The 26061-nt window shown below is 40.4% G+C and overlaps 4 protein-coding genes across 13 annotated transcripts; 2 read left to right on the top strand and 2 right to left on the bottom strand.

Moving 5' to 3' along the window:
* Window positions 1-386: 386 nt before the first annotated feature.
* LOC135496285 (G patch domain-containing protein 1-like) lies at window positions 387-7061 on the bottom strand. 5 transcript variants are annotated; one of them, XM_064785535.1, is made up of 14 exons: window positions 6983-7061; window positions 6209-6438; window positions 5838-5986; window positions 5560-5657; window positions 5084-5343; window positions 4600-4732; window positions 3973-4251; window positions 3415-3756; window positions 3108-3277; window positions 2569-2818; window positions 2145-2323; window positions 1237-1869; window positions 952-1109; window positions 387-657 (listed from the first exon to the last, which is right to left on the bottom strand). In XM_064785535.1, exons 1-14 carry the CDS (start codon window positions 7056-7058, stop codon window positions 609-611), a joined length of 3006 nt encoding a protein of 1001 aa, XP_064641605.1. In that variant the 5' UTR covers window positions 7059-7061; the 3' UTR covers window positions 387-608. The 5 variants fall into 5 exon arrangements, with proteins under 5 accessions (XP_064641605.1, XP_064641606.1, XP_064641608.1 ...); XM_064785536.1 differs by having other exon boundaries at window positions 952-1106; XM_064785538.1 differs by having other exon boundaries at window positions 2145-2320.
* Window positions 7062-7681: 620 nt separating this feature from the next.
* LOC135496181 (N-terminal EF-hand calcium-binding protein 1-like) lies at window positions 7682-14141 on the top strand. Of its 6 annotated transcripts, XM_064785344.1 has the most exons (11): window positions 7682-7870; window positions 8351-8375; window positions 8857-8965; window positions 9268-9391; window positions 9777-9913; window positions 10721-10738; window positions 11030-11047; window positions 11824-12022; window positions 12209-12372; window positions 12608-12685; window positions 13028-14141. In XM_064785344.1, exons 1-11 carry the CDS (start codon window positions 7814-7816, stop codon window positions 13134-13136), a joined length of 1038 nt encoding a protein of 345 aa, XP_064641414.1. In that variant the 5' UTR covers window positions 7682-7813; the 3' UTR covers window positions 13137-14141. The 6 variants fall into 6 exon arrangements, with proteins under 6 accessions (XP_064641414.1, XP_064641417.1, XP_064641418.1 ...); XM_064785347.1 differs by lacking the exon at window positions 10721-10738; XM_064785348.1 differs by lacking the exon at window positions 11030-11047.
* Window positions 14142-14755: 614 nt separating this feature from the next.
* Window positions 14756-16736, bottom strand: LOC135495710 (trafficking protein particle complex subunit 2-like protein). The gene is made up of 5 exons (XM_064784572.1): window positions 16602-16736; window positions 16269-16441; window positions 15871-15958; window positions 15564-15643; window positions 14756-15215 (listed from the first exon to the last, which is right to left on the bottom strand). The coding sequence occupies exons 1-5, from the start codon at window positions 16632-16634 to the stop codon at window positions 15173-15175; spliced, it is 417 nt and encodes a 138-aa protein (XP_064640642.1). The 5' UTR covers window positions 16635-16736; the 3' UTR covers window positions 14756-15172.
* Window positions 16737-16743: 7 nt separating this feature from the next.
* LOC135495709 (FACT complex subunit SPT16-like) lies at window positions 16744-26041 on the top strand. The gene is made up of 23 exons (XM_064784571.1): window positions 16744-16864; window positions 17282-17380; window positions 17633-17800; window positions 17985-18044; window positions 18308-18400; window positions 18608-18754; window positions 18931-19082; window positions 19496-19668; window positions 19876-19966; window positions 20182-20368; window positions 20532-20696; window positions 20848-20963; window positions 21191-21273; window positions 21558-21756; window positions 21945-22080; window positions 22304-22430; window positions 22584-22702; window positions 22914-23228; window positions 23489-23658; window positions 23866-23995; window positions 24221-24362; window positions 24617-24682; window positions 24844-26041. The coding sequence occupies exons 1-23, from the start codon at window positions 16796-16798 to the stop codon at window positions 25122-25124; spliced, it is 3288 nt and encodes a 1095-aa protein (XP_064640641.1). The 5' UTR covers window positions 16744-16795; the 3' UTR covers window positions 25125-26041.
* Window positions 26042-26061: the final 20 nt, after the last annotated feature.

Below are 26061 nucleotides of genomic sequence, written 5' to 3'. Positions count from 1 at the left end.
ATTGAATCCAAGGCATCATTGCCTGGTGTGCTGTAATACTGTTTAAGCTAGTATTTCTGGAGGGTTGGCTTGTCAGGTCATTGATGATTCAGGATTGATCACAAATGGGGCTTTGGTACAAAATCATGGCAAACTTAGTAGACACCAATATTTGCATAACTTAGTGGAAGAATGAAGACCAGATGTCAAGATGATTTGTGACCAACCGCGACAAAATGAGTCGCATGTCGCACAGAAGATGAGCCTAAAATGACACCAGAACATAATAGAAGAAATTGATATGCTCCGATTTTACAAAAGGCAGACAATGGTGAAATGAACAACCAGTCTGTCTCAACCTGTCAAGCTCAGAGCGACATGCGACTCATTTTGTCATGGCGGGTCACATTTATACAAATATTCATATTTTTATTATTGCAAATACTATTTCCAATAGAACAGGTTAGTCAGGTTCACAAGATCACTCATTTTGACAGCAAAAAAACGCTTCCATCGCTCAACCATCCGTGTTATTGATGCAATGGTTTCTTGTGATAGAGCATGATTGTAATGTCGGGTTGTTAGTGGTTTGCCTACAGTCTTTTAAGTCATCCAGCTACATGTGTGCATTACATGAAGTCAGCCGCGGCTAATCTCTTCCCAGGAAGATTCCGAATTCTGCAAAAGATATAAAATCATCATATGTATATTTGGCAATAGAAACATTCTTTAGGGCTAAGAGGTCTTGATTTTGAAATTTTGAGCCACATTGTTCTTTCCATGTAAGAGTTCAAAGGGGGATGATGCATTTTTAAAGTAGGGAGACCAGGATGCCAAGTGCTTTAAGGAATGCTACCTTGGAAAAGTCAAGTTCACTACTACATGACTGTAAGGTTAGCTCTTGCAGAACATGTTTAGGTCCTGTTGTCTATATTGATCATGATGGCACTACTTCAATATCGATTTACTCACTTTGAGAGGAGATCTCTTGTACTGGGTTCGCCCTCATCACCACTATCACTGGTTTCAGAATCAGCCTCAGATCCACTGCTGCTAGACACTTCTCTCTTCTTTTTGGTTTTGTGCTTGGAGCGCTCTTTATGTTTCTTCTTCTTCTTGTGTTTAGTCTGCTGAAGAGAAAAGGAATTCATTCATGAAATAAAAACTATCTGTCCTTATCATTCTGCTGTTCACCCAATACCAAATATGTGCTCAATAAGCAATGGGGACAATTGAAAATAGACCATGGCTACACACCTTTTTCTCCTTCTTGTCCTTCTTCTTCTTATGTTTATGTTTATCCTTGTGCTTGTGTTTCTTTTTCCTATGTTTATCCTTGTCCGTCTTGACCTTCCCCCCACTTTCTGCAGGAGGAGCACAGACTTTTGGAAGAAATAATGGCCGAGGTCCAAAAACCCCCTCATCATCATCTGACTTCTCCATCCCTTCACAGAATCCCAAACGATCTTCCAGTTTAGAGGACGACACAGTTTCAGATGTAAACAGCACAGTTTGAGAAATACCCATCACAGTTTCAGAGGTAGACGATATTTGATCAATATTTTCAGAAAGATTGCCACTATCTACAGGTGGAGACGTAACTTCTGATCTGTCGTTTGTGTCCATTGTCGAATCACCAGCCTCAGGGGCAGGGTCCCATCGTGATCTTTTCTCACGCTGTGATGGCAGTAAAAAGCGATGTAATTTCTTCCCTTCCGTTTGCAGCCCTTGCAATGTACTGCTGTCTGCTTCGTTTTTTAAGTTACTTTTTTGTTCCAGTTTATTGTCAATTTCCTCCTCTTCTGATGAGCTTGCACTGCTAGATTCAGACGCATCGAAGATGGCCTTGAATAGATCCATCGGTGGTCTCTCGTCAGCTGATGTCTCAACCTGAAGAGATAATATTGGGATTCAGACACACTATTCAACATTCCCACATTTATTGCCGTAAGCCAATGAGATAAAGTTGGCTGGTGAAACACAACATGTCACCACATGCAGCAATAGCTTGCGCTACTCAACTCCCCTTCTCAGGAGCAGGCAACTGAAGAAATGTGAACTGCCCAATGTCACAAGCAACATGATGTTTTGTTCATGAGTCTGACACCTTATAATAGCCACCAGTTCATGCCCATCTAACCCTTCAATTAGGTTACAAATCTTACCTTTTTCTCATCCAGTTCCATGTCTTTAGGACCATCCCCATCTTCGGCCTGTTTTGCTGAACCCAGCGCCTCCTCCTTTGTAATCTCCACACTGTCTTTCTTCTTGGCCATGCCGATCACAAAACTAACAACAGGTCGGGTTGTCATCTGCTCATCATCAGGAGTGGGTGGAGGGTCTTCTGGAATGAATAAATACTGCATGAACAAGGATTTTTAGGTCACCATTCAGCTACCGTGTGTAACTGTTTACCATTGGGAACTGACTTGACCTACAACCAAACAGGTTAGTCCTTCTCGACAGAAAGTTTAACCTCGAGACCCTGTCATTCACCTCTCAGACCAGATACCACATGAAATTATATTTATTCAGAATAACAAATGTTGGCTTTTCAAAGTTATACAAGCAACAAAGAAGAAGACATACCTTTGAACTCAATTGCTCTGGGAGGACTGTGCTGCCTTTGTTCCTTTGGCTTCGGTGCATTCATAAAATTGAACACTGAGAACTTATCGCGCTTAACTTTGAGTGATCCAACCTGCGATGAATCAGGATAAGGGTTGGCGACATTGAACCGCCGACAGAGAAGTTTGTCTGGATGCCATTCGATGATGTCACGCGTCATCTTTCCATACATCTTCATTTCGACAGCTTTTGCCTGGTCACTTTTAGCAAGCTGAAATTAAACAGACATATTTTGCTGATTACTCTACTTGTACATGCTAAATATCCAGTTCCTCTGCATGCAGCATTATAGGGCCTACACACTAGGTGCCCTTCATTGCCTCACCCAAAGAAAATCAAATGGCGTGCTGGTCAGTGAAAAGTGTTACCACTGAAATGCTACAGGGCTGCATATCCTTATCAGACATTGGTCACCATCACTCCTCGGTATTCAAGTCAAAATCAGCTAGATTACATTGCCCCCTCTTTTCTCTTAGCAGGGTATAAATATATCAACACACCTTTTCATCAGCAGGCACCTCGACCGTCTCATCATTGTCGTCAAACTTCCCTCGCGTAAACCTATTTGCCATCATCATAGAGAGGGGCTTGTATAACTTGGCTGCCTTGGCAAATTCCTCTCTCTCATGCTCCCGTTCCCATTCTGTTTGCTGGACACATTCACTTACGTCTGAAGGTAGATACGTAACATATACGTAATATATACTAAATAGCACAGACCCACAGAATCATGGTTCCAGGGTGTTCTAAAATGTATCCCAAAAAACTCCCCGACACTGAACGCAAAATGTAAGAAATTCAACTTACATTTCACCCCATGTTTCTGTGCCTCTAAGTACTGCTCATATCTTGCTTGTTTCTCTGGATTTCTGGCAAATGGCTTGAATCCAGCATGCCCCGATGTCGACGGTGATATGACCTCCTTCCATGACGACTTTGAAGGTTCATGACCTTTACTTGGACCTTCAAGGTCCCTAGATTTGATCTGCGCTGTGTCTGGTTGACAGCAAGGTGCAGGCGAGCGAGATGTTTGGGGTTGACTGGTTGAGGCTTGGGCGCTGGATGCGTCAAGTGGCTGGGTAAATGTTCCATCTTTCGCTGCTTTCATTTTCTCTTTGTCTTCTTTTGATACCAAGTCAAATATTGAACCTACAAATAAATTTTGATAGACTTCTATTATTTTTTATAGAGTTCTTGATGGAAGTTGGTTTACCCCACTACACAAAAACAAACATGGCTGACTCATACACACTGATGCCCTTATGAGCGCCTCCACAGAAGACTGATCAAAGTTGATTATTTTTGGCACTCAGGTCTCTCAGAAGCAGCTTGTCAATGGGAAATAAGTTTAGAGCACAGACTTACCAATTAATGACTTTTCTCCTATGATGGCCCCTCTCGTGTTAGCATCCATCTTTACATCAGAGTCGGTGCCATATTTCTTAGCAATCTCAGGAGGAGATGGAATAGGAAGCCCAAGAATATCTACAGGTTTTTTGAAGACGTGAATGGGTCGGAAGTCTCTCGGGGGTGGAGGTGCTGGGTATGTTTTCTTTGGTTTCAGAGGTTTTGACCCAAGTGTAAAGCCTGCAAGCATCTTCCCAATGTAGTCTGGGCCTTTGAGAGCAAGCTGGTTGGAGTAACCTAAGGAAAATGTGAAAAATATGTAGAAATGACGCAGGACAATTTTGTTGTTTTTTACCTTCAACCTTGAGAACTTTTGTTACAAGCCACTTTTGGGCCTCACAGAGCAAGTAGTTCGGATCAATGTGTGATCAAAGCAGGAGTCACACCAATTCTCTCTGTTGAGACTTATTTATAGTTATACAGATCCTGCATAGAGCGCGGTTCTTGGATGCTGCCCAAAAATGCACTAAACTCATGCAAACTTACAGAGATTTACTCAGAATAACTCCATATTCAATTCATGCAATGAAAAGAAGGCATTATATCATATAGTATCACAATCAGGTACCCTCTCTGCCGCCTTACCTTGTTTATGCTTTGGTGCAGTCCATCCATATGTTGAATCTGATTCATCTGTCAACTCTCGATCGTAGCCAATCATGCTCTGTACACCATAAACATCGTCATCATCTTCATTTAGGGCACCAACTCCAAATGCCTATCAAATATGGAGAGTTATATCATGAACTAAATACACACTTATTTTGCGGTTTGGTTTGTATGCAAATAACCACCTTTCCAGCTTTCACTTCTATTACTTTACATGACTAGGGATGCATATTCCAATGATAAAACCAACAAGATTCATACACTTTGCACCCCTAAAGATAGTGTCTTACACTGTGCACATGAAACTGGGGAAATTACATTGTATGAAGAGCAGGTTTCCATCTGAAATTTATCTACAAAATTGAAAGTTCAGATGGCCATGAGTCGAGAACATATGGACCTACAATATGATGCCAGGAAACATGAAATCAGACTTAGATAAGCCTATAAAGACACATACATGGCCTGTAATTCCTTTCTTCCCAGACTTTGAGACTGCAGCCGGTGGTTCAAACAAGGTCACATGACCATATAAAGCAGCCTTGGGGTCAAGACCACGGTAGCCAATCCCATGCAAATTATTTTTCGGGTCAAAGTTGAAAGGTGAGATATCTTTAGGAGCAAAGGTGACATCCTGGTGGACATTGTCATCTGAACTTGAATCCTCATCTTCCAGTGGTCTAAATGCACAGCCATAAACTTTCGCCCCAGCTTGATCTGCTGTGGAAAATAAAAAAGGAAAAAGGTTTATCAGAGCCAAGAAACTTATCATGCAGATGACACCCTTTATGGGTTAACTGAATAGCACCATGGTGACTGACCGAGAGGGTGCGCCTGCAACGTGTTTATACAAATAACGTCATCCAAAAATCTATCTCAATTGATTCTATCTGAATCAGGAAACTGAGGCGCATTCCTCTAAACAAAGACTTGTACCTTGTTTGCTTTTCTTCTTCTTTTTTTTCACACGTGGTCCAACACCCTGTCCCTCCTTCCACCCCATTTTTTTCAATAGTCGCATACCAATTGGAACTCTAATAAAAAAGAAATGAAAGAATTAAAAGATGGTGTTTTGTTTCTAACTTTACAGCCTGAAGAAAAATTCTTTAGTTGATTTTATTTTGGAGTGGAGTACCACAACCACTTAACCACATCACCCTCCAAACAAATACTTTAGTCAAGTCAAGGTACTGATAGAGTTAAAGAATGCTTACTTTGATGGAAGAATGAGGTCTTCTAGATTCAAATCAGGGATAGCACGCCTCTCTGCTATTGGTGCTTTTCGCTTTCTCAAAGTGCTCAGACTTGCAAAGTCATCACTGGCTGTGATCTTTTGAGGAGCAATGCCGAATTCACCCAGATCCTAGAAATAAAATTAGACTTTAACAAGTTGTTTCTTTGACAAATTGTTTTATAACTTCATTACAGAACTTTCCTTGGTGGTATTCAGTTTTCTACGGCTTTTGACGTAATGGCATGCACATTTGTGCTGCGTAATAATAAATTGTGTCATGACATCGCATCGGTATTTTGGTCCAATAATGATGGAAGATAGTCTAAATCTGTTTTGCCGAGGAAAGCTTACTTCATCATCCATAAAATCTTCAGGTCTTTGTCCACATTTGCCATCACTTGTTTCAGGTTTTTGGGATTTCGATGACACAAATGTACTTGGTATAAAACCTTCTTTTGATCCCACGGTGTTGAAGAAGCCGGCTGAGAACCCTCCTGTGAATGCTCCGTGGAAACGCTGACGCCCTCTCTTGTCTGTAACTGTCTGATCCTGTAAAGCTGGTGCCCTTTTTGGTACTGCATCTAAAGTGAAATTTACAACACATCGGATAAGTTTGACTAGAGGGGCTATTCATCCTCAATCACATTTACATTTGAAATCTCAGCTGCCAAAATGGTTAACAACCGCCTCATCATCATCATTGTAGGCATTGTGGCCCAAAATTGGGCCTTTAGCATTTGCCATGATTGAACTCAGTAAGAGTAAACAACCATCTCAGCCTCAGGTATCTACTACTTACTACTACTGCAACCAGCCAGGCCAATTGCCAGATACTGAGATAGCAGATAAGATATATGATTGCAATGGAATAGGCTATGACAGAGACGGAGTCTTGGAATCGTGCCTAATTTCTCCTGAATCGGCTATCATTCAGTCATGTAGGCCTTGTCCGAAAATAGGTTACATATACTGTGCTAAGGTTTGTACGGCAGTACATTTTGATTTATCGGATAAAGAGGCAAAGCTGATTTTCGTCGGGTCTGGTCAATGACTGCAAACGACATTGACAAAAAAGATAGCTAATGATGTCTTATATACGTGGAAAGTAACATATTGTTGGATTACCATCATCTATGAGTTCTAGAGGCGTTCCAACCGTAACAAATGTGTCTTCCTCGTCGGAATCCATGGAGGCGGCCATGGTAGAAACTACCGAAGAAAAAGAAAGCGTCAGAATTTTTAGCGTGTTCGATTACTTGCGCGAGTAAGCGCCAGTGCGTTATTTTTTGTACTGGCGCCTCATCTCGCGCCAGGCCGAAGTGATACGGGCCGCGATTTTTTTTCCTGGCCCTTTCAGCAAAGCATTGTGTACTTTCGGCCAATTCTGGCCTGGTTGTGACCGTCTCATCTCTCTCACCATGCTGTCAACACAGTGGAGCAGCCAAAACTGATTCGGCCTGGTTGTGCCCTCATATTCGTTGTCAGTCCTTATTTGCTTTTGAATGGGGTTTGGCGCCAGAGCGTTCGGGCTCGATTCATACTGGGCTCGATTCATACTGGGCATGCGCTTCAAGTTCAAGGCCCTAGATCCAGTGCTTACCCAAGCGCGGTGCTAGAAATCGAACGCGCTATTTGTATCTAACTCCAGCTAATTGAAACAACAATAAAATAAGATTGATAAAATAAAGATCAATCATTTTGTGTAGCAATGAACTTTATTTCAACCGATATAGATAGATTTTTATTTTTACTCTTCTAAAAGTTGACAAATTAGGGTCGTGTTTTTGGACCCTGGATTGTCGCGTGAGATATTCTGTAGTTTTCCTTTCAATTCAATTTCAAGTCCTCTTCTTTCTTGACTTGCATATCTTGACAGAATCTCAATCTGTCAATTCTTGTTTTTTGTCCATCTAAATCATCTTATTTTGAAGCTTAGTTTGTATCTAATCAGACACAATGGCAGAGAGCAACATGTCCCCAGATCGGGAACAAGGAATGTCGATATTTCTAGATGTATGCATTCTTCTTTTTGTCCTGTGTGACCAACTCGGCTCAAAACTTCAAAGCAAAGTTCAGTCCAGTCCATGACTGTCACTGTGGCTGTGCATGACAGTCACTGTGACTGTCTGTGACCAGTGCCGCCTCCACTCTCATCTCGAGTCTCCTCAGAGACTCCTGGGCCCGACTGTCAGTTGCATACACACCACAAACCATGCCATACTAGAAATGTCTATGGCTATTTAATTTTAGTATTATGACGTAGGCCTAGCCCTCATCATCCTGAGACGTCTTTTCAGCCTTGCCCTTTGTAATTTGTCACTGACAGACACTCTGACACTGTGATTGACTAGTGTTTCAGCTAAAGTAGAATTAGCAGGGCGAGGCGCCCTGCCTCGCCAGGGGGACCCTCTTGGCATTTTGCCCTTTTTTTCTAAAAGAAAACGCCTTGCCTTTTTCAAAAGCTTTTTCAAGCTTCTTTCTTGCCTCTTTCAGGTATTCCGGCGTGCTGATAAAAATGGTATGTCTAAGCTAAGGTTGGAACAGACATATTCTGTGGAATCTGCAGCCGCAACTCTAAATGTCTCCCACCTCTTTGAGTCCAAGTCAATCACCTCTCTAAGCAAATCCAGCCTCAGACTATAGGCTACTTCTAACCTGTTAGAGTATGGTCCAAACAGTAACCTAGTCTGGAGTTGGGTGTTCTTCATTCTGAGGCTTGATGTGCTCAGAGAGGTGGTTGGCCTTAGGGAAGGCGTTGTGAGAGAACGACGTATCTCATATCGCGTGGCAGCAACCATTTTGATTCCTTATCCATTTTTATACATTGAACCAAGTGGCAATTCATTATTCTAAATTGAATTTATATTTCTTTTCTAAATAAAAGTTATCTAAAACCTGAGTTCTTTGTGAGAAACTTTGTGATTGGAGATTGATGTTTGAAGATTGAACATTTTGCATACAAAGAAATTAGTTATTTCATAGCTTGAAATTATTTTCAGATGACAACTGTCTGTCTTGGAAGGAATTCTGGGAGTTTTTCTCAGATGGTGTCATGACATCTGATGAGTTGAAGGCGTTATTCCAAGAGATTGACACTCATAACACCGAGTAAGTGAAGTTGAATATCTCTGATAAATATGAATGTATGTATTAGAATCACTGATGTGGATACATTCTGTAACTTGATACTAAGTGTCTCGTGCTAGGATGTTGATAAATAATGACTGATGTCGATGTTCTTGTAGATTAATGTTACAAGCTATGGATCAACAGGCTGTGACCTGACCTTCTTCAATTCTAAGTGTAGGGCTCTTTTTCACTGATTGTTGATATCACTGACAATCTAGTTTGGTGTTAGGATACTGATACTTTTCTAGAAATGCATTGAATTTATATTTTTCTTGTTTCAGTAACATTGATACGGGTGAACTGTGTGCTTATTTTTCCAAGCACATGACCAGTTTTAAGGACATCTTTGTGTCTATCGAAGGCATGAACAAATCATTGAACAATGCCCTCCAGAAGACAGCTCAGGCAAGAGAAAAGACCATCGCACATTCTACTATTCATCATTACACATACATTCAGAATGGCTCTAGGCTGACTGCTGTGTTTTGTTGTTACAAGAGATTTGGCCTAGGGGGCATTTTTGATGAGCATTTACAACTCTGTCAGATATCATGGAATAAGCCCCCACTGGGCACCACCCAATGTTCAATCATGACGTGATGTCTTCCATGGCGCCGTTCTGCTATTAAGTCCTGGATATCATGTGTAAGGCCCTGAATGAGTTACTCAAAATGAGTGAAATTATCATGTTGAACATTCATTAGACAAAAGTTACTCGTTGTACACATGTTATCAGTGTCATCATGAGTAAACATCATGTATGTACATGTATTATGTTTATTTGTTGCAGGATTATGACACCATGTCCAAAACTTCTCAATTCGTGACCCGTTTTCTGATGCGCGAGATTGCAAGCCAGCTCACTGCCCTTCAGCAGCCGATGGAGACTGCATCAGAGAATGTTGATGCCAAGGCAAGAGAGGCAAGGTAAGGAGGAGCTCTTTAACTTAAGACTGTAAGGTGCCTTTCCAACACAAGACAAATGCAGTCACAAATCTTTATTCCCCATTGTAGTATAGCAAATAATCATACAGAATAAATTGATGCAGATGAGAAGAAGCCATATCTGGTTAACTGTAACATCCCCAATTACAACGCTGATCACATGTTAATAAAAAAGTATGAAAATATCCTGTTGCAATCGGGGACCATTTGTGATTGCATGCTTTTGCTGTTGTAATAGTAGTGTTTGACTTTGAGCCAACAAAAGCATGATTGTTTGCCAAGATTGGGCATCATTTCAGTTTTCTATTCGAAGTATGAAACAAGGAAATAAGGTTTTTACCAGGCAAAGTCACGAAAGAGATATAAAGCTGTGCTATGATGATATGAAAGAAATGTGGTTTTCTATAAAGTTAACTTTTGTTGTTGGAATAGGACAATTGTAATAGTTTGGTCTGTACTTTTGCAGCAGAATTGAAAGAGGGGACAGGTACTTCTGTAACATTTTTTGAAGGCTTCACAGCTTACAAGTTCTTTCTCCTATTTGATCTGTTTGTCACACATCGAGGTGGTTAGTTTAGTAATTGTTTATATTTTGCATACTTACTTTCTCTTCGCTACTGTTGCATGATGTTCATTTGTGTAAGTGGTATACCGGGTGTCCCCCAAAAAAACAAGCAGCCAAAACTCAGCCCAGTAGTTGCGGAAGAAATATTTTTGCTCTATGATGCTATTAATTTTTATCTGTCATCCTATATGCATGTGAATTTGGGCTGTTTTCTTAAATTCTAGCTCTGAAACTGTTTTGGTGTAAGTTATCAACAATTTTCTTGGCGTATGTTCAGGCTTTCTAGAAAAAACCCAATGAAAGTTGGACATTTTGCTATTGGAGGAAGGTAACATGTATAATTTCCAATCTCACACTCTCAGTCTGCATACTGTCAGAGGCAGATTCAAGTTTCTGAGACATATTCCTAAATTAGTGGTGAATTTTATTCCGGGTAGTCTCTTCACTAAAGGCCACTCGCAGAGATAATGCTAGTACTGATAGTAGTAGAAGTAGTAGCAGATTCTAATAATTTCAGTTTATTTGTGTTTTAGCCTTGAGGCCCAGTTGCAGTAAGTTAGACATAATTTTAATACATTGGTGTTTACTTAACAAGTTTAAAGTTTAAGTTACTAACTCCTTAGTACTAAGTTGCACTATATCCAGCTTATCTTCCTCTACCTTGGGATAAAAGTTGAATCTAGAATAATACTTTTTTCCTTGCTGCACTACCCAATATTCCACTGAGGCCAATGGGAGATTTTTGTCGCATTGACCTTTGATGAGTATCACTGCTCTCAGTATCTGATCTGTGTGGGTGAAAGTGGTCATTACCAGCCTGACATTGATCACAGGCCAATGCGATGACCACCACAAAGGAGATATTTTTTCTCATGTGATAATTATTGCAGGTTGTTGCAACAAATCTCTCTGGTTTCCCACGACTCCTTCAATCACCAATAACTATGCAGGCCAAGTTCATAGCGTTTGACCCCATAATGCCATGTCATGAGTATTCTTCTATTAAATACTTTTAGGTGGGTTAAAAATGTGCCATAAAACATCATCTCTACCATCTTCACTTTGACAGTTTACCTTTTGGTTTGACCATTCTTAGTTTGGGTGTGCGAATTCTTTGAGGAGAAGTAGCATGAGTTAATACTGCATAGATTTTGATTTGCATGTTACTGACAATAACATTGCCACATTCCTCAAGTTTTGAAGTTTTGCATTAGGGTAGTTATGGAGTATACTGAAACTAGTATACTTATACTGTTTTGTCCACAATCTAATTGTATGTATTAAACTAATCAACAACTTTTCTCACCCTACCTTTCTCCTTTCTCAGATCTGAATCCCTCCAGTCCAAGAATCTGCCTGCAGATGAGGTTCGTAAACCAACGGGTATTGTGCCTGGTCGTGTGGCCCGTCGTGAAAGAAGGCAATATGATACTCAGTTCTCTGACCCACACCCCATTGCTGGTGGAAATCAACTGGTGGCAGAAATTACGAGACTCTCTATGGTTGTGGATCGACTTGAAAAAAGGGTAGGTCCATTATGGCCATTAGTGGCGCAATAAATATGGAAGGACAGGCTACTTATTGTTAGTATTTTGAAATGTGACTATTCATACTTCGGTAGCTTTTGATTTGGATCTTGACACAGCACTGGACTGCGAAATACGGCCACCATAGTATGGAGGTTGATGATGATTTTCATCTTTTAAATGTAGGTCGAAATTGGCGGCATTACTGATGAAGTGATTGATGTCCAGAAGGAAGAATTAGCTCTGATCGTTCACAGAAAGTTCAACGTTGCTGAGAAACAGGCAAAGGCCTTCCGCCAGAGTTTGAAGCAGTATGTGGAAGTCTGCAACAGTAATGATGCAAACGAGAGGTTAGTGGAGTGTGCTACAGCTTGTGTTCTCAGCTTGGGAACAGATATCAGCACCTGTCTTTATTAAGACCATGAGCATTCGTGAGCATTGTTTAAAAGTGGTCTGTAAGAAATTAGAAATAAACATAACAGCTAACTGCTTGTATTGTATTGTCGGAATGTAGGATAAGTTGCTGAGTGATGAGCAGATTCGCTTGAAAGATATACATGTATAACTCAACCACTTTCCTTCCAGCATTCAAGTGCGTACCTACAGCGGCAGCGACGCAGTCGTGGTCTACGAGATCTGGGACAGCGAAGACAACTGGAAGGCGTAAGTTGTCTTTGACATCACTGTCACATTTGAGGTCATGGTTTCAATTGCCTGCATGACTTAATTTGATTGGTGGCGCCAACTCTCTCTGTGACAGTGTGAATATGATATGTTGACACATTCTTTATACACAAAGAGTTTCTGTTCATATGTTCAGTTTTCACAGACTATATGCTTCTTTCTGAAAAGGTGCCCTTGGTCACCATCTTGGATTAGTTTATTCTTGTGGTGATGTGTTCTCGACTAACATCCTGAGTAAAGAAAGTGAAATCCCACAGCTTTTACTCCCTTTAGCTTATATTTATTCTTGTTTCTTTACCAATTACCGATCTCTTTTTTCAGCCACTTGGCTACACAAGGATGCAAGAACTTTCAGAAGAGTAATATAGACCACCTGGAGACACCAGAGCAGTTCACTACCCTCAAGATACCTGAGTCATGGTTGAAGTAAAAGTCAGTAATAGAACCGGCAAAAGAATCAAAATATTGAAATTGGGAGTCATTGTACTTTTTGAAATTGACCAGAGCCAAGACATGCAAATTTTCTGTCAGATCTTGAGAGAGTACTTTGAACCTGGCTTTGGCTGTGCCCCTTTCCCATATATTTTGATCTGCCACTGCGAGTGGCGCTGAGTGTAGTTTAACCATAGCCGGAAGGTACCCAAGTGGAATCGGGCCTTAGAAATAGCAATATGATAATAAAACTAAAAGTTTCCTGACTGGAATCGAATCTCAAAAAAACTGTCTCTAATGATTAATTAAGTATTAAATGGACAGTTGTGGTAGGACAATATGCTGACCGTGCATGGCTTTCCTATTTATAGAATCTTTACTAGTTTATAACATTTACATGTAATCAATTTTAATCACATTTGATGTAGTATTAGTTATGTACAGTATACACAAACTTTATATGTTGATATGGCAAAGGCCCAATGTGATGATAATGATCTGAAATCAGAAATCATTCCTCAAGTTTTGGCATAATATTTTGCTCTGGGCACGGAATGATGTGGCATTCATCATGCAGGTACTTAAAATAACTTTATAGAAACATGATCTTTCCGGTGTATTGCAACAATGTGCTTTCATACATCTTCGAGTACATGTAGTTTGAAACTGTTTTCAGGAAGTCTTGCGATGTGATTAAGTATGATGATTAAATCTGATGTATTAAGCACGCCTTGGGTCAGGTTTGAATATGCAATTTTGCCAAACAAATTATTGCCTAAGTTAATATGCTGATCTTCGCAATATGTAGTGCTATTGGTTTCCTGATTTCATGTGCTTATGTTTGCATATGCAGTGCAATTGGTTGCCTGATGAGCTGATGTTTACATGTACATATTCCTCAGGTTTGGAATTATAGCATATTTATCATATACAAAACCACTTAGTTATGTGTGTAATTAACTTTGTATCTGTCGTTAATGTTAATAAACGATCATAATTTTCATATAGTGTGTCTCTTCTGTTTTATGGTTCTATTGAATTCACCAGGTGGTTGTCATGTCGGCTACCAGGTAGAAAAGAGACAATGTTTACATCATATAATTGATGTACAAATGTATATACACCCGAGCATCCAGGTTCTCCATACTCTGTTGAAAAGCATGCCTCCATCATCTGTTTTGCAAATGCCCCACTCCAAATGAAGCATGTCGGCTGGGATTGATGTCACATGTCTAGGTTGACCATTTTTGTGAGGAGAATATCCCTGGGAAGGCTCTTGGGAAGGCTCTATGTGTATAATTATGAGGATGGCAAGGATGTTTTGAACTAGGTGTGTTTCCCTGGGGAGGGCGGAATGTTGCTATGTGGACTGATGTCTTAAAGGCGAGATATCCTTATGAGGGTAAACTGTTTTTATGAGGACACCACAGAGTATGGGAGAAATATTCTGTTGTGCTTGAAATCGGTCTTGTGAGGACAAAGTCACAACTCGGTTTCGTAGGCCAAGTAAAGATCACTATAATATACCTTGACAGGCCAACTTAACCTTGTAGACGGCATTTGAAATGACAGATTAGGGGAATAATATTTCAAAACCCGATTCAAACATGTTCCGATATGATATTGTTTATTTACAAGCTGATTTACACATACAATACATGTACATACTATTACTGTATAATTTAAAAATGATTATTCACTTGAGATGTTCTACCTGGTCTCGACAGAGATGTCTTGCGCATGTACATTTCTACAAAACTGAGTCAGTTTTCAAACTTATTCCTCAGCAACCTGGCCCGGCCTCATCCCTGCTACAGCTTCCATGCTCCCAAGAAATCGTCATCTTATTCCCTTCCTCTCACTTGTACCCTTCACTAATCACAGCACCATTTTGACTTGGATGTACAGCAGAACCTCCCTCCGGGGACACCTCTGTTGGCAGGACACCCTCCCTATTCGTATCAATTACAGCATTTGTCAGTCCCAAGGGTGTCCTCATTAGAGAGGTTCAACTGTAGCTTTATTTATCTCACTTCAATCCTGGCACATTATATCAGAGACAACTTTCTCGAATGTCCTGAAATTGACGAAACAAGAAAATTATAATTATAATCGTTTTTTTAACAACACATGTTGCATATTTACCTGTCATCCATGGGTATGATACAGTCATGAAAAGGGATGTGATAATGTCTTCACATCAATTAATGTATTCCTGGTTATTTGAAGATAGATCATGTTGAAACAAACTTTCTTCACTGCAGTTTTGTTCTGCAAGTCGATTCGTTGGAAAGGGGAACTGCTGATCAAGCATGAAGTTGCACGAACGAGTCAAACTGAGCCCTAATTTCTCGAACTGGCTGGTACAAACAACCATGTGTATCAAAGATATGATCGTTTCAGAATTCTATGTTATTGTACTTACTTTGAAGTCACATTATCGCCAGGTGTGTAAAAGGGATTACAAAACATATCTACATAGGCGTTGTGCAGTTTTCTGAATTTCTGAAAATGAAAGAATACAGATGGTTAATAGTACCAGGACAGGATTCAGTCACACAATGTGATGGATTGTCAGAACTGTGATAAGCGTGGCAATTTTTTTGAGAGCCTCTGCTCCATGAGGATTTTGTTCTTCTGCAATCAATATTATCAAGAATTAAGGTGGTCTTTATAAATTTGTCTGATCCGAAAGAGGTTATCATCCAGCGTCACAATTTAACAGTACTTACACTCCGAATTTCATTGTCCCGAAGGTTTGTATTCGATGTCTCAACAACAATGACAAACTTGATTTTGGTATTTGTGACATAGCCATATCTGTTAACAGTGAAGGACAAACAACATATAAACGTGATCTTTTATACAAAGCCCAGGACCCAGGTTCTCAAACCACATTTACATACTGATTACAGACAAAGGTATTTTTAAAACAATCTAGACGAATCAAATATATTCAACATTATCAAATGGAATGAGGGTGAATACAGACAGTCTAATTTGGCCCAAAAGGGCATGAGGGTCCACCTAGGCCTCCTCATTCAGCCCCTCACTGAATAGGCTTGGTGTTTTCCTGGTGAATAACCAACTAATGAATCATAAAACTTATCATATTTTACTAAAAGGATACACTTTATAATCTTCTGTTGGGTATAATAAGCCCAAGTAAAGTTCACGTAGGTCATTAGTATTCTTCCCAACAGATGAGATCTTCTCTTCGACGACGTCAAGTGATGTATGGACTGTGTAGTAAAACTTCCATTCGTTGTCAGTGGGCACAGTCTTTATATAAAGAGGATAGTTCTGAAAGAAAAATTGAATCAAAAACAAAAATACATAAACAGAAACTCAAAATTTTGACCATTTTAGCCTCCCATAGATTATAAAAATAGGCTTGTCAAAGGTCTTCCGAAGGTTTTTTCAATCGTTCAGAACGTTCTTATGGACAAATATATTGTATTACCTCTTTGGCAATTACTGCTACACATACTGCCATGATTATTAATCCCTCGACTACGTGCAGATGCCCAAAAATTGTGTTTTTGTAACACAAAATTGGCAAAACCAAGAAGAAAAAAATTCTCGTTGTTGTTGTCGTATTCAACTCCACATCGGCCGCCGTACGACTGTTGGCGCCATCGCAGCAAATTTGCTGAAATGTCGAACCTAAACCTCGACAAAGATGCCTTTTTCAGGCGAATGAAGAGATTATATTCAGCATGGAAGGTGCAAGAAAGAACCTGAAATTACGCTCTATTATTTAGTCGAGCAATGCTCCTTGCCAAGTGCCATTTACACCGCCAAATAACTTCCTTTTCTTAAGCCTGAAATTGCGAATACATGGAATACGGAATACTAGTGCATTGTATTGTACATGGGTCATCTGTGCACCCACGTGCAGTGCATTTATGTGTGTGAACTGCGTGTACTGTCTACTTCATGTCATGGATGCTTCAGGCATGTTATGCATGTCGGGCATGGTTGCTTCAGGTATGGTTGCAACTTACTTGTGTTGTGTGTTACTGTCTGTGTATCAGCATGTGTAGGCCAGGCCGAGCCCCTCCTGGTAGGCCTGTTGCCATACGATACCTTCTGCATTTAGATTTCTTTTTTTGAACTGTTATTGTCATTGGTATTTTTCAGAAATCATCCTCGGGCGACACGCTTGGAAAAGTTGATGCAATCATCGCTGCTGTTGGGGTGGATGAAGATGTCATTTATGCCAAGTCAACAGCACTCCAGGTATGCTACATGGCACTATAATATGCTGTATTTTATTCATTATTATTATTACTAGATGTCAGTGATAGATCATGTCTTCAGGCTGCAATAGTGACGCCTACCTAAACTTCTTTCACAGACCTGTTAAGGGTCAGAATAGTCTCCTAGAGCTGTTGCAATATAAACCACCTAGCAACTGGAGTAGAGAACAAAGAAGTCCTCCGAACTTCAGGATACAGCCTTGAAATATGTATTTCTTCTGCTTGATTTCAGACTTGGTTGTTTGGGTACGAGTTGACTGACATGATTATGGTGTTCTGCGAGAAGGTCATCTATTTCCTGGCAAGCAAAAAGAAGGTGGAATTTCTGCGCCAGGTCGAAAACGGGAAAGAAAATGATCAGCAAGGAGTGCCGAGCATCAAATTACTTGTCAGGGATAAGGTGAAACCAAACTCTGATTCTGCTATGTATTTATCTACAAACCTTACCATACCCATGCCTTGTCAGGAGATATGGGAGTGATCTCTCTTGTGGAACTTAATTTGGCCCACTTGTCTCTTGCCTATAGTCTCCCTTTAACCGGCACTTGCTTACTCACAATAACATGTGTTATCTTCTTTTCCAGTCTGACCATGACAAGGCAAACTTTGAGAAGCTTATTGGTGCCGTAAAGAGCAGTAAAGAGGTAAGTACTTCTTGAAGCTAAGAGTTGAACTACACCTTCAAAGAACAGGCCAGAGCAGGAACAGCCCTGGCCTGATGTAGACCCAATCTGCTAAAGAGTAGGCTTTGGGTGTGTTGAAACTCTCTTTGACCTTTGCAAAGGAAAATACATTTAGGAACATGCTTTGGATGTTGCTGGAAATCACTATAGATTACTCTGGTAGATATAATTCCAGTTGAGTGTCTTGCAGGTAGCTCAAAATATTATCTTGAATTCATCTCCAGGGCAAGACAGTTGGTGAATTCTTCAAGGATAAGTTTCCTGGTGACTTTGTGAATGGCTGGAAAAAAGCTCTGGAGAAGGAATCATTTTCAAAGGTAGGTTCAGGCTTGGACAGTTACAGATGCGCTAGAGCCTGGAGTTTGGGGGTCAAAGTCGTTGTTTTATGGTGACCCTTACTATATCTGCACAGTTAGGGGACTGGGTCTTCTTTGTTTCAGTGATAAATATAGTTTAACTTTCACTATCATTATGCCGTGACTATCCATAATGTCAAATACAGTCTTTTGTTTCTTTCCTTACAGCAAGATGTCAGTTTCCCCCTGGCATACATTATGGCCCCAAAGGAAGAGTCGGAAATCAACACAATAAAGCGGGCTTGTCAGGTCACGATGGACGTCTTTAATAAATACCTCAAGAGTCAGATATTCGACATCATTGATGCGGAAAAGGTGAGTGGAAACATGTTTATGAAGAAGTTTATTGTGGAAAATATTGCAAGATTTGATGCAAAAGTTTGATAATGTTTTGTGAACATTCATTTGAGTATTGGAGAAATGTCTTGATGTGCAGAACGAAACAAACAGATCTAACCTGTGCTCATAATTGTTGTGTTTCTTGCTTACAGCAAGTGAAACAGGCAAAGTTAGCTGAAGGTGTGGAAGAGGCCCTGCAGAATAAGAAATATGCCTCTGGTGTTGACATTGGCCAATTAGATATATGTTACCCTGCCATCATTCAGAGCGGTGGAGAATATAACCTCAAGTTCAGCGTTACAAGGTCAGTATTTTAAACGTTTCCTGTTCCTTTTGTTTCTTCAAGCTGCAGGGCTTATCGGCACTTACATGTACCATGGACCCTGTGGCTCTACATATGTTGGTGGCAAATGGGGAATCAACCACGGTTGAGATATCTGGTCAGTTTGTTGTATTTCTCCTGGCAAACTTTGATCTGAGGTCTTCTTTTTCTTTAAGGCTTGGTGCTTCAGGACTTGAGTGACCAGCAAAGTTAGCAAATCTTGACTTGTTCAGTGGTTTGCTAACCCATTCACCCTTTACCTACTTATCATGCCAAGCTGAATGCTGTGTTGGCCTGGTCAATATATTTATTGTGGTAATCTTAGTTCTAAGGATTGTGACAGCTGAAAATGTACTTTATACTTCTATAGGTTTGCACTTTCTCCTTCTTTTCAGCTCAAAGAACAACCTGCATTTTGGTGCAATCATCATCATGTTTGGCGCACGGTACAAGTCATACTGTTCAAACATTGTGCGGACGTTACTGGTCGACCCATCAGAAGATGTTCAGAAGAATTACAACATTTTGTTGAAGGTGGAGGAAGCCATAATAGAGAAACTCCAGCACGGTGAGTCATTGATGTTAAATAAAACAGTGCTTCTTATCTCGGCGGTTGTAGGTTTGATTTGGACCCCCTCCTTCTTGACCACAAGCTTGAATTGATGACATTGTAGATCTCGACCAATAGTCTGTGTAAAGGTGGCTGTTGATATTTGTAAAAATATTTGAATGTTAATTTTTCTGCCGTATGTCCTAACTTCCTGCATGTTCCTAGGAACAAAACTGAGTGCTGTTTTCAACGATGCTGTCTCTGCTTTGAAGAAAGAGAATCCTTCTTTGGTGGATAATATGACAAAAAGTTGTGGGTAAGTTGACCTTTCGCTCTTGAGAAATTCCAAGATTGAGGTTCTTTACTCATCATCAGCCGGGTAGGGGGACTTGGTCACAAGCTGCATATGCCCCTCTCGGCATCTTAACCACTACATTCCTCTTTCCACATGGTTTAACTCGCTGTTGCCTGCACTAAACATTAGTTGAAGACGGTTTTAATTACTGAATTGTATTCTTAATTTTTTTTCAGCTTTGGTACAGGTATAGAATTTCGAGAAGGATCGTTACTGATCTCTGGGAAGAATCATGTTCCAGCCAAAAAGGGCATGGTATTCAACATCAATGTTGGATTCTCTGATTTGAAAAACCCATCTCCGAAAGATAAGGAGGGGAAAACATATGCTCTGTTTGTGGGGGAGACAGTCATGGTTAATGAGGTAAGATAAGAACTTGTGGAAATGAATTTTAGTTGGTGACAAGAAACAATAAGTAGAAAACATTCAGACCATGCAGGTACTCTTTCTGAGTTAATGGATAGGCTTGCTGTTTTTCTTGACATTCAATAATTCGTAAAGTTTAATTTATCTTGACAATTTGTAGGGTTCTGCAGCGACTCTTCTGACGCCCCTGAAGAAGCGAATCAAACACATCGGCGTCTTCCTCAAGGACGAAGATGAGGAGGAGGAAGAAGAAGAGGAAGAAATGCCACAGGAAGAATTGCTGGGCAGAGGACGACGGACGGCCATCTTGGAGAGTAGAACAAGAGTATGTGTTATCAAAAAAACTGAAGTTTTCGCAAATAACTTATTGAAAATAGGCATCTGTTACCCCTGGGGCCTCGGTTCACCTTCACTGCGCACTTTTGGTAGCTCATTGGTTCATGCACAGTTTTTTTCATGGTTTGTTTGCCTTTCAGACGGATGCATCTTCGGAAGACAAGAGGGCATCTCATCAGAAGGAACTTGGCATAAAAATGAACGAAGACGCTAGGGAGAGGCTGAAGGGGAAACACCTCGGCCCAGAGGAAAAAAAGTAGGTTGTTCAGAAACAATGGTAAAAAGTAGCTTTATGTCCCTAAGGAAGGATGGTTGTACAGTGGAAAGGCATCTGACATGTGATCAGAAGGTCATGAATTTGAGGCGTAGCCAGTGCCAAATTGTACACTCAACTGGCTAAAAATGGCTGAATGTAGCCTAGTGCAGGCAAGGTTGTTGCTGCATTATGAACTTATTTTAACCTGTTGTCTTCTTCCCTTTCAGAGCCAGAAAGTCGGCCATATCATACAAAGGTGTATCACAGTTGCCAAAAGAACCTGAGTTGCGGGAACTGAAGCTTTATGTGGGTAGGTTCTGGGGATATCAACCTAGCAGATTTGCTTGTTTGAATAAAGCTACATGTATATTAAATGTAATATCGCTGTGAAAAGTTGCGTGCTGAAGTGGTTAAGATGTGATTTGATAGCATGTCATTGTCAAAGGGTAAAATAGAAGGAAAATGACCATCTTGAATTGGAGTTTGGTGTCCATAAAGTGATATGTCTGCAAAGGAAGTTTTATCACCAAAAAAACATGCAGACCCTGTGATGTTATATCCTTGTAATGTATCCTAACGACTTTGGCCTTTCAGATCGAAAATACGAAACTGTGATTCTGCCAATCTTCGGCGCTCCTACCCCTTTCCACATCGCCACCATTAAAAACATTAGTCAGTCGGTGGAAGGAGATTACACATATCTTCGATTGAACTTCTTTCATCCAGGAGCAGCCCTTGGACGGAACGAAGGGAACGTGTTCCCTAATCCAGATGCCACATTTCTCAAAGAAATGTAAGTTCTTTAGTACTCGTGTGTTTACTTTTGGAAACCATTTTTGATTTAGTCCCTCAAATGAAGTAATGAGTTGACATTTGACCAGGGCAATATACTATTGCTTGTAATGACAAATGTCTTTTGGCATATCTTTGGGTCATTTTCCTAGGCAGGATCAGATGTAAATATTGTGTTTTACTCGCCAGGACATACCGAAGTTCCAACACCAAGGAACCAGGAGAGATATCGGCACCATCATCTAACCTAAACACAGCATACAGGCTCATCAAAGAGGTGCAGAAGAAGTTTAGGACAAGAGAGGCAGAGGAGAGAGAAAAAGAGGTACGGTTATTGCTTTTCATATCGAGCATAGTATTTCATTGGTTGGAGAGTATGTGACATTCTTCCCAATGAAATCCCAAGTTTGACAACATTTCCCTGGGGTTTTCGTTTTGAGTTTGCTTGTACATTCTTCAGGGTCGACTCTAATATTCCGTTCGTATTGTAAAGTCACTTTCTTCATGTGAAATTATCTTGTTTCAAATTTGAAATCTTCTTTTTTTAGGGTATTGTGAAACAAGACACCCTTATCATCAACCCTAATCGTGGTAACCCCAAACTGAAAGATCTTTACATTCGACCAAACATTGTGTCGAAGAGGATATCGGGGACATTGGAGGCACATACTAATGGTAAGCACTTTACTAGGTTTCTTTAAAGATACTTTGATGTCGCAGGTTTTCTGAAAAAAGATCAAGTCTTCGAGTAAGTTCACATGATGATTTACTGATTTTCCATACATTGAAAAGAACGTTGACTTTTAACCATTTCTCCACTGTTTTCAGGCTTCCGTTTCACCTCCGTTCGAGGCGACAAGGTTGATATCCTTTACAACAATATCAAACACGCATTCTTCCAGCCATGCGACGGAGAGATGATCATACTGCTTCACTTTCACCTGAAGGTAAGTGCTTTTTCTAGGGAGATCAGTGGCAAAGTGGTAAGAGCACTGAGCTTCTCAAAAAATGGTAGTATATGAATGTGTGCTTGCATGACTGTCCCACTCAGACGAAAACCATCATTGACAACTGAATAAAGAGTTCAAAGACTCTCGCACATTGAAGGTAGTGTATTATTTTCAGCCTATTGTTTTTATCATTATCTTTTCACTTCAGCATGCCATTATGTTTGGCAAGAAAAAACACACAGATGTACAGTTTTACACCGAAGTTGGTGAGATCACCACTGATTTGGGTAAAAGTCATCACATGCATGACCACGATGATCTACGGGCTGAACAAGCAGAACGAGAACTTAGGCAGAAGCTGAAAGCAGCTTTTAAGGGATTCTGTGAGAAAGTGGAAGCGATTACGAAGCAAGAAATAGAGTTTGATGTTGCGTTTCGAGAGCTGGGATTCCATGGAGTACCATACCGGAGCACAGTACTGCTACAGCCGACCAGCGGTTGCCTCGTGAACTTGACAGAATGGGTAGGTATCTGGCAATTCTAGGAGCTGCCCTAGAAGAACACTCATGTTCTCCGAAGTACCAATTATGTTAGTGCCTGGGATTGTATTGCTTTGCTTTGAATTAATTATTTACAATGTATGCTGTGTAGCAGAACAGATTTGCTAGGTCCATGTTGTGCTGAAATGTTCGCTGTGTAAGCTTGGATCTGTCTTTACAACACCCAAATTCAAACATTCAAAACCATTCACTCAGTATCCATAATCGTCTTTGTTTCTTTTAGCCACCATTTGTGATCTCCCTTGAAGAAATCGAGACGGTTCACTTTGAGCGTGTCCAGTTCCATCTCAAGAACTTCGACATGGTGTTCATCTTCAAAGATTATACCAAGAAAGTGCCGATGGTGAATGCAATCCCTATGAACATGTTGGATCATGTCCGGGAATGGCTCAAGTAAGGTTTCACTTAGAAGTAATGTTGTCTGGTTATCGAGTCTCGCTCTTGTCTGTTGCTGGACTGTACAAGAAAATGTACTGACACAATTTGATAGCTGAACCCTGCTCAGCAGTGGCCGATGATATTGTAATTCAAACTTGCAGCCTTTGGAAACAACACCATTTCATTACAAGTACGTGTATATTGCCTCTTATTATCTTGTAGCTCCTGTGATATCCATTACACCGAAGGTACCCAGAGTTTGAACTGGACCAAGATCATGAAGACAATAGTCGACGACCCAGAAGGCTTCTTTGACAATGGTGGATGGACATTCTTGGAACCAGAAAGTGAGGTATGTTGTTGAAATTTTGGTTAAGACTGGCACTTAATTCGTTTTATGGCAGCTTGGCAGATTTGACAATTGCGGTTGGTTGCCTAACCGTAACAGCTGCCACCAGCTGCCACCAAAATGTGGCACTGTACATTATACACTGTAAACAGTGCTACTTTGTAAACAAGGTGTTTTAGAAATGAAATTTCTGGCTTTCCTTTGATTGCCTTTGTGTTTCTCGTACAGGCGGAGCATGAATCTGATGACGAGTCTGAAGATGAGTCGTTTAAAGCCAGCGGTTCGGAGATGGAGGGGTCAGATGAGGAAGACTCAGAGTTTGATAGCGATGAGGAGAGCGAGTGGGATGAAGAGGAAGAAGAAGATTCAGGTAAGATAGGATTCTGCAGCAGAAAATTGCTCTGAAAATTCAAAAACTCTTTGACTTTCTACACCAAATTGGGATATGGTAAATATCAAATAGGAATGCATCTGATCTGAAGGATTGATGGCTCTGTATGTCTTCTTTAAACTGAGGAGAGCAACTTAATGAGTCGAGCTGTGCAAGTCTCGCCTGCCAAATTTACATCAATTCTTGTTAAGATTACTTTTGAGCTAAACATTTCTTAACATTTGCTTTAACAGAGGAGCTTGGTTCGAGTGAAGAGAGTGGCAAGGATTGGGATGAACTTGAGGAAGAGGCCAGAAAAGGTAAGTTGGTGCCAAACAAGGGCTATTTATGGTACTGATGTCTACATATTCTTTACAACCTGTTATCTTGCATGTGGCAGAATGTCTTTAACATTATTGCACTGGAAATGGTTAAAACTCCACTTGCTCTCTTATAAATAATGTATGCCGTCCCATTTCAGCCGACATGGAAGATGATTATGTCAGTGATAGCGATCGCAGAGGAAGCAAGAAATCCTCGAAAGGGCCCAGCCGCAGCAGTGGAGGTGGTCGTAGTGGTGGAGGTGGACGTAGTGGTGGAGGTGGACGTAGTGGTGGAGGTGGTCACAGTCGTGGCAGCAGTGGCGGTCACAGTCGTAACAGTGGCGGTCAAAGTCGCCACGGTAGTAGTGGTGGGAGCGGACACAAACGACATCACTCGAGCAGTCCAAAGAAACCACCAGCAAAGAGGAGGAAGCATTAAAAACAATTTCATTCTTGATAAACTAGACTGTGTTGTACTGGTGTCAAACAATGTACATGTAGAATCAGTTGCTATGTGGCGATTCAGATGAGTTTACTGGTGCAGCTGCATAGTTCATTCCTGTTGAAGTACTTATTACTGCTTTGTTGTAGACTGTTCATCCATCTATACTGAATATATTGTTAATCACGTGTGTGTGCATGTGCTCAAACTATAACAAGTGTTGTATAAAGTGTGCACATCAATAATTATAATGGGATATTTAGAGGCTGTGCAATGCAACCTCTTATCTTGCATGATGTGCACTGATCTACTTCTATCCGATAATAATGGGACCTGAAAATAATTTGTGTCCATGTACTATGTTTGTCCTACTCTTGTTGGGTTTGGTAAACTGTTTGCAAAACAGGGAATGGTCCTTTTACCATGCTCGGCAAAAACTTGTCGGGTATGGTCATCATCATCATCATCTACATGTACAACATTGTGATCCAAGTGGATCTTTTCAAACATCATGAATCAACTTTGTGATCATGTAACTCGCCTGCATTGAAATACATGTACTTGAATGATCAAACAAGTACTGTAAACCCCAGTAATTTTGTGGCCCTAATTGAGATTTCACTTTCAAAATTGCAAAGAGGTGCATTTTCCAATGATGAAACTATTCAGTTGCTTATTTTTGTGCCGCTTATTTTGCATTTTACCCTTTTTGTGAAATATCACCTTCATGAAAATACGATGTAGTGGGGTGTACAGTAAACTAACTGTAAATATACATGTATTCATGTTCATTGAATGTGCTCGTTTTAGTTCATTTCCTTGTTTCTGAGATCACATCATCATCATCATCATGTTCTGTAACTATTTGCTGTAAGCAGTGTTGGTGCAGTGAATAAAATTTTGTACAGGAATAACTTGGTTAGAATTTGTTTGT

Source organism: Lineus longissimus, chromosome 11 (genome assembly GCF_910592395.1).
Source record: "Lineus longissimus chromosome 11, tnLinLong1.2, whole genome shotgun sequence".
NCBI lineage: Eukaryota > Metazoa > Nemertea > Pilidiophora > Heteronemertea > Lineidae > Lineus > Lineus longissimus.
The sequence above is the reverse complement of the archived record's forward strand: the minus strand, read 5'-3'. Positions and strand labels throughout refer to the sequence as shown.

What these genes read in the sequence shown, in the direction of transcription:
- LOC135496285 (XM_064785535.1), bottom strand. Translation starts at nt 7,058, where the DNA reads ATGGCCGCCTCCATGGATTCCGACGAGGAAGACACATTTGTTACGGTT. An exon ending in AGGTGCCTGCTGATGAAAAG is followed by an intron (nt 2,819 to 3,107) that starts GTGTGTTGATAT and finishes GTTTAATTTCAG; the next exon opens with CTTGCTAAAAGTGACCAGGC. An exon ending in TGGAACTGGATGAGAAAAAG is followed by an intron (nt 1,870 to 2,144) that starts GTAAGATTTGTA and finishes TTATCTCTTCAG; the next exon opens with GTTGAGACATCAGCTGACGA.
- LOC135496181 (XM_064785344.1), top strand. Translation starts at nt 7,814, where the DNA reads ATGGCAGAGAGCAACATGTCCCCAGATCGGGAACAAGGAATGTCGATA. An exon ending in ATTGACACTCATAACACCGA is followed by an intron (nt 8,966 to 9,267) that starts GTAAGTGAAGTT and finishes TTCTTGTTTCAG; the next exon opens with TAACATTGATACGGGTGAAC. An exon ending in AGCGAAGACAACTGGAAGGC is followed by an intron (nt 12,686 to 13,027) that starts GTAAGTTGTCTT and finishes CTCTTTTTTCAG; the next exon opens with CCACTTGGCTACACAAGGAT.
- LOC135495710 (XM_064784572.1), bottom strand. Translation starts at nt 16,634, where the DNA reads ATGGCAGTATGTGTAGCAGTAATTGCCAAAGAG. An exon ending in GGGACAATGAAATTCGGAGT is followed by an intron (nt 15,644 to 15,870) that starts GTAAGTACTGTT and finishes TTTCATTTTCAG; the next exon opens with AAATTCAGAAAACTGCACAA. An exon ending in GGCGATAATGTGACTTCAAA is followed by an intron (nt 15,216 to 15,563) that starts GTAAGTACAATA and finishes CGTCAATTTCAG; the next exon opens with GACATTCGAGAAAGTTGTCT.
- LOC135495709 (XM_064784571.1), top strand. Translation starts at nt 16,796, where the DNA reads ATGTCGAACCTAAACCTCGACAAAGATGCCTTTTTCAGGCGAATGAAG. An exon ending in AATAGAGAAACTCCAGCACG is followed by an intron (nt 19,669 to 19,875) that starts GTGAGTCATTGA and finishes GCATGTTCCTAG; the next exon opens with GAACAAAACTGAGTGCTGTT. An exon ending in CTCGGCCCAGAGGAAAAAAA is followed by an intron (nt 20,964 to 21,190) that starts GTAGGTTGTTCA and finishes CTTCCCTTTCAG; the next exon opens with AGCCAGAAAGTCGGCCATAT.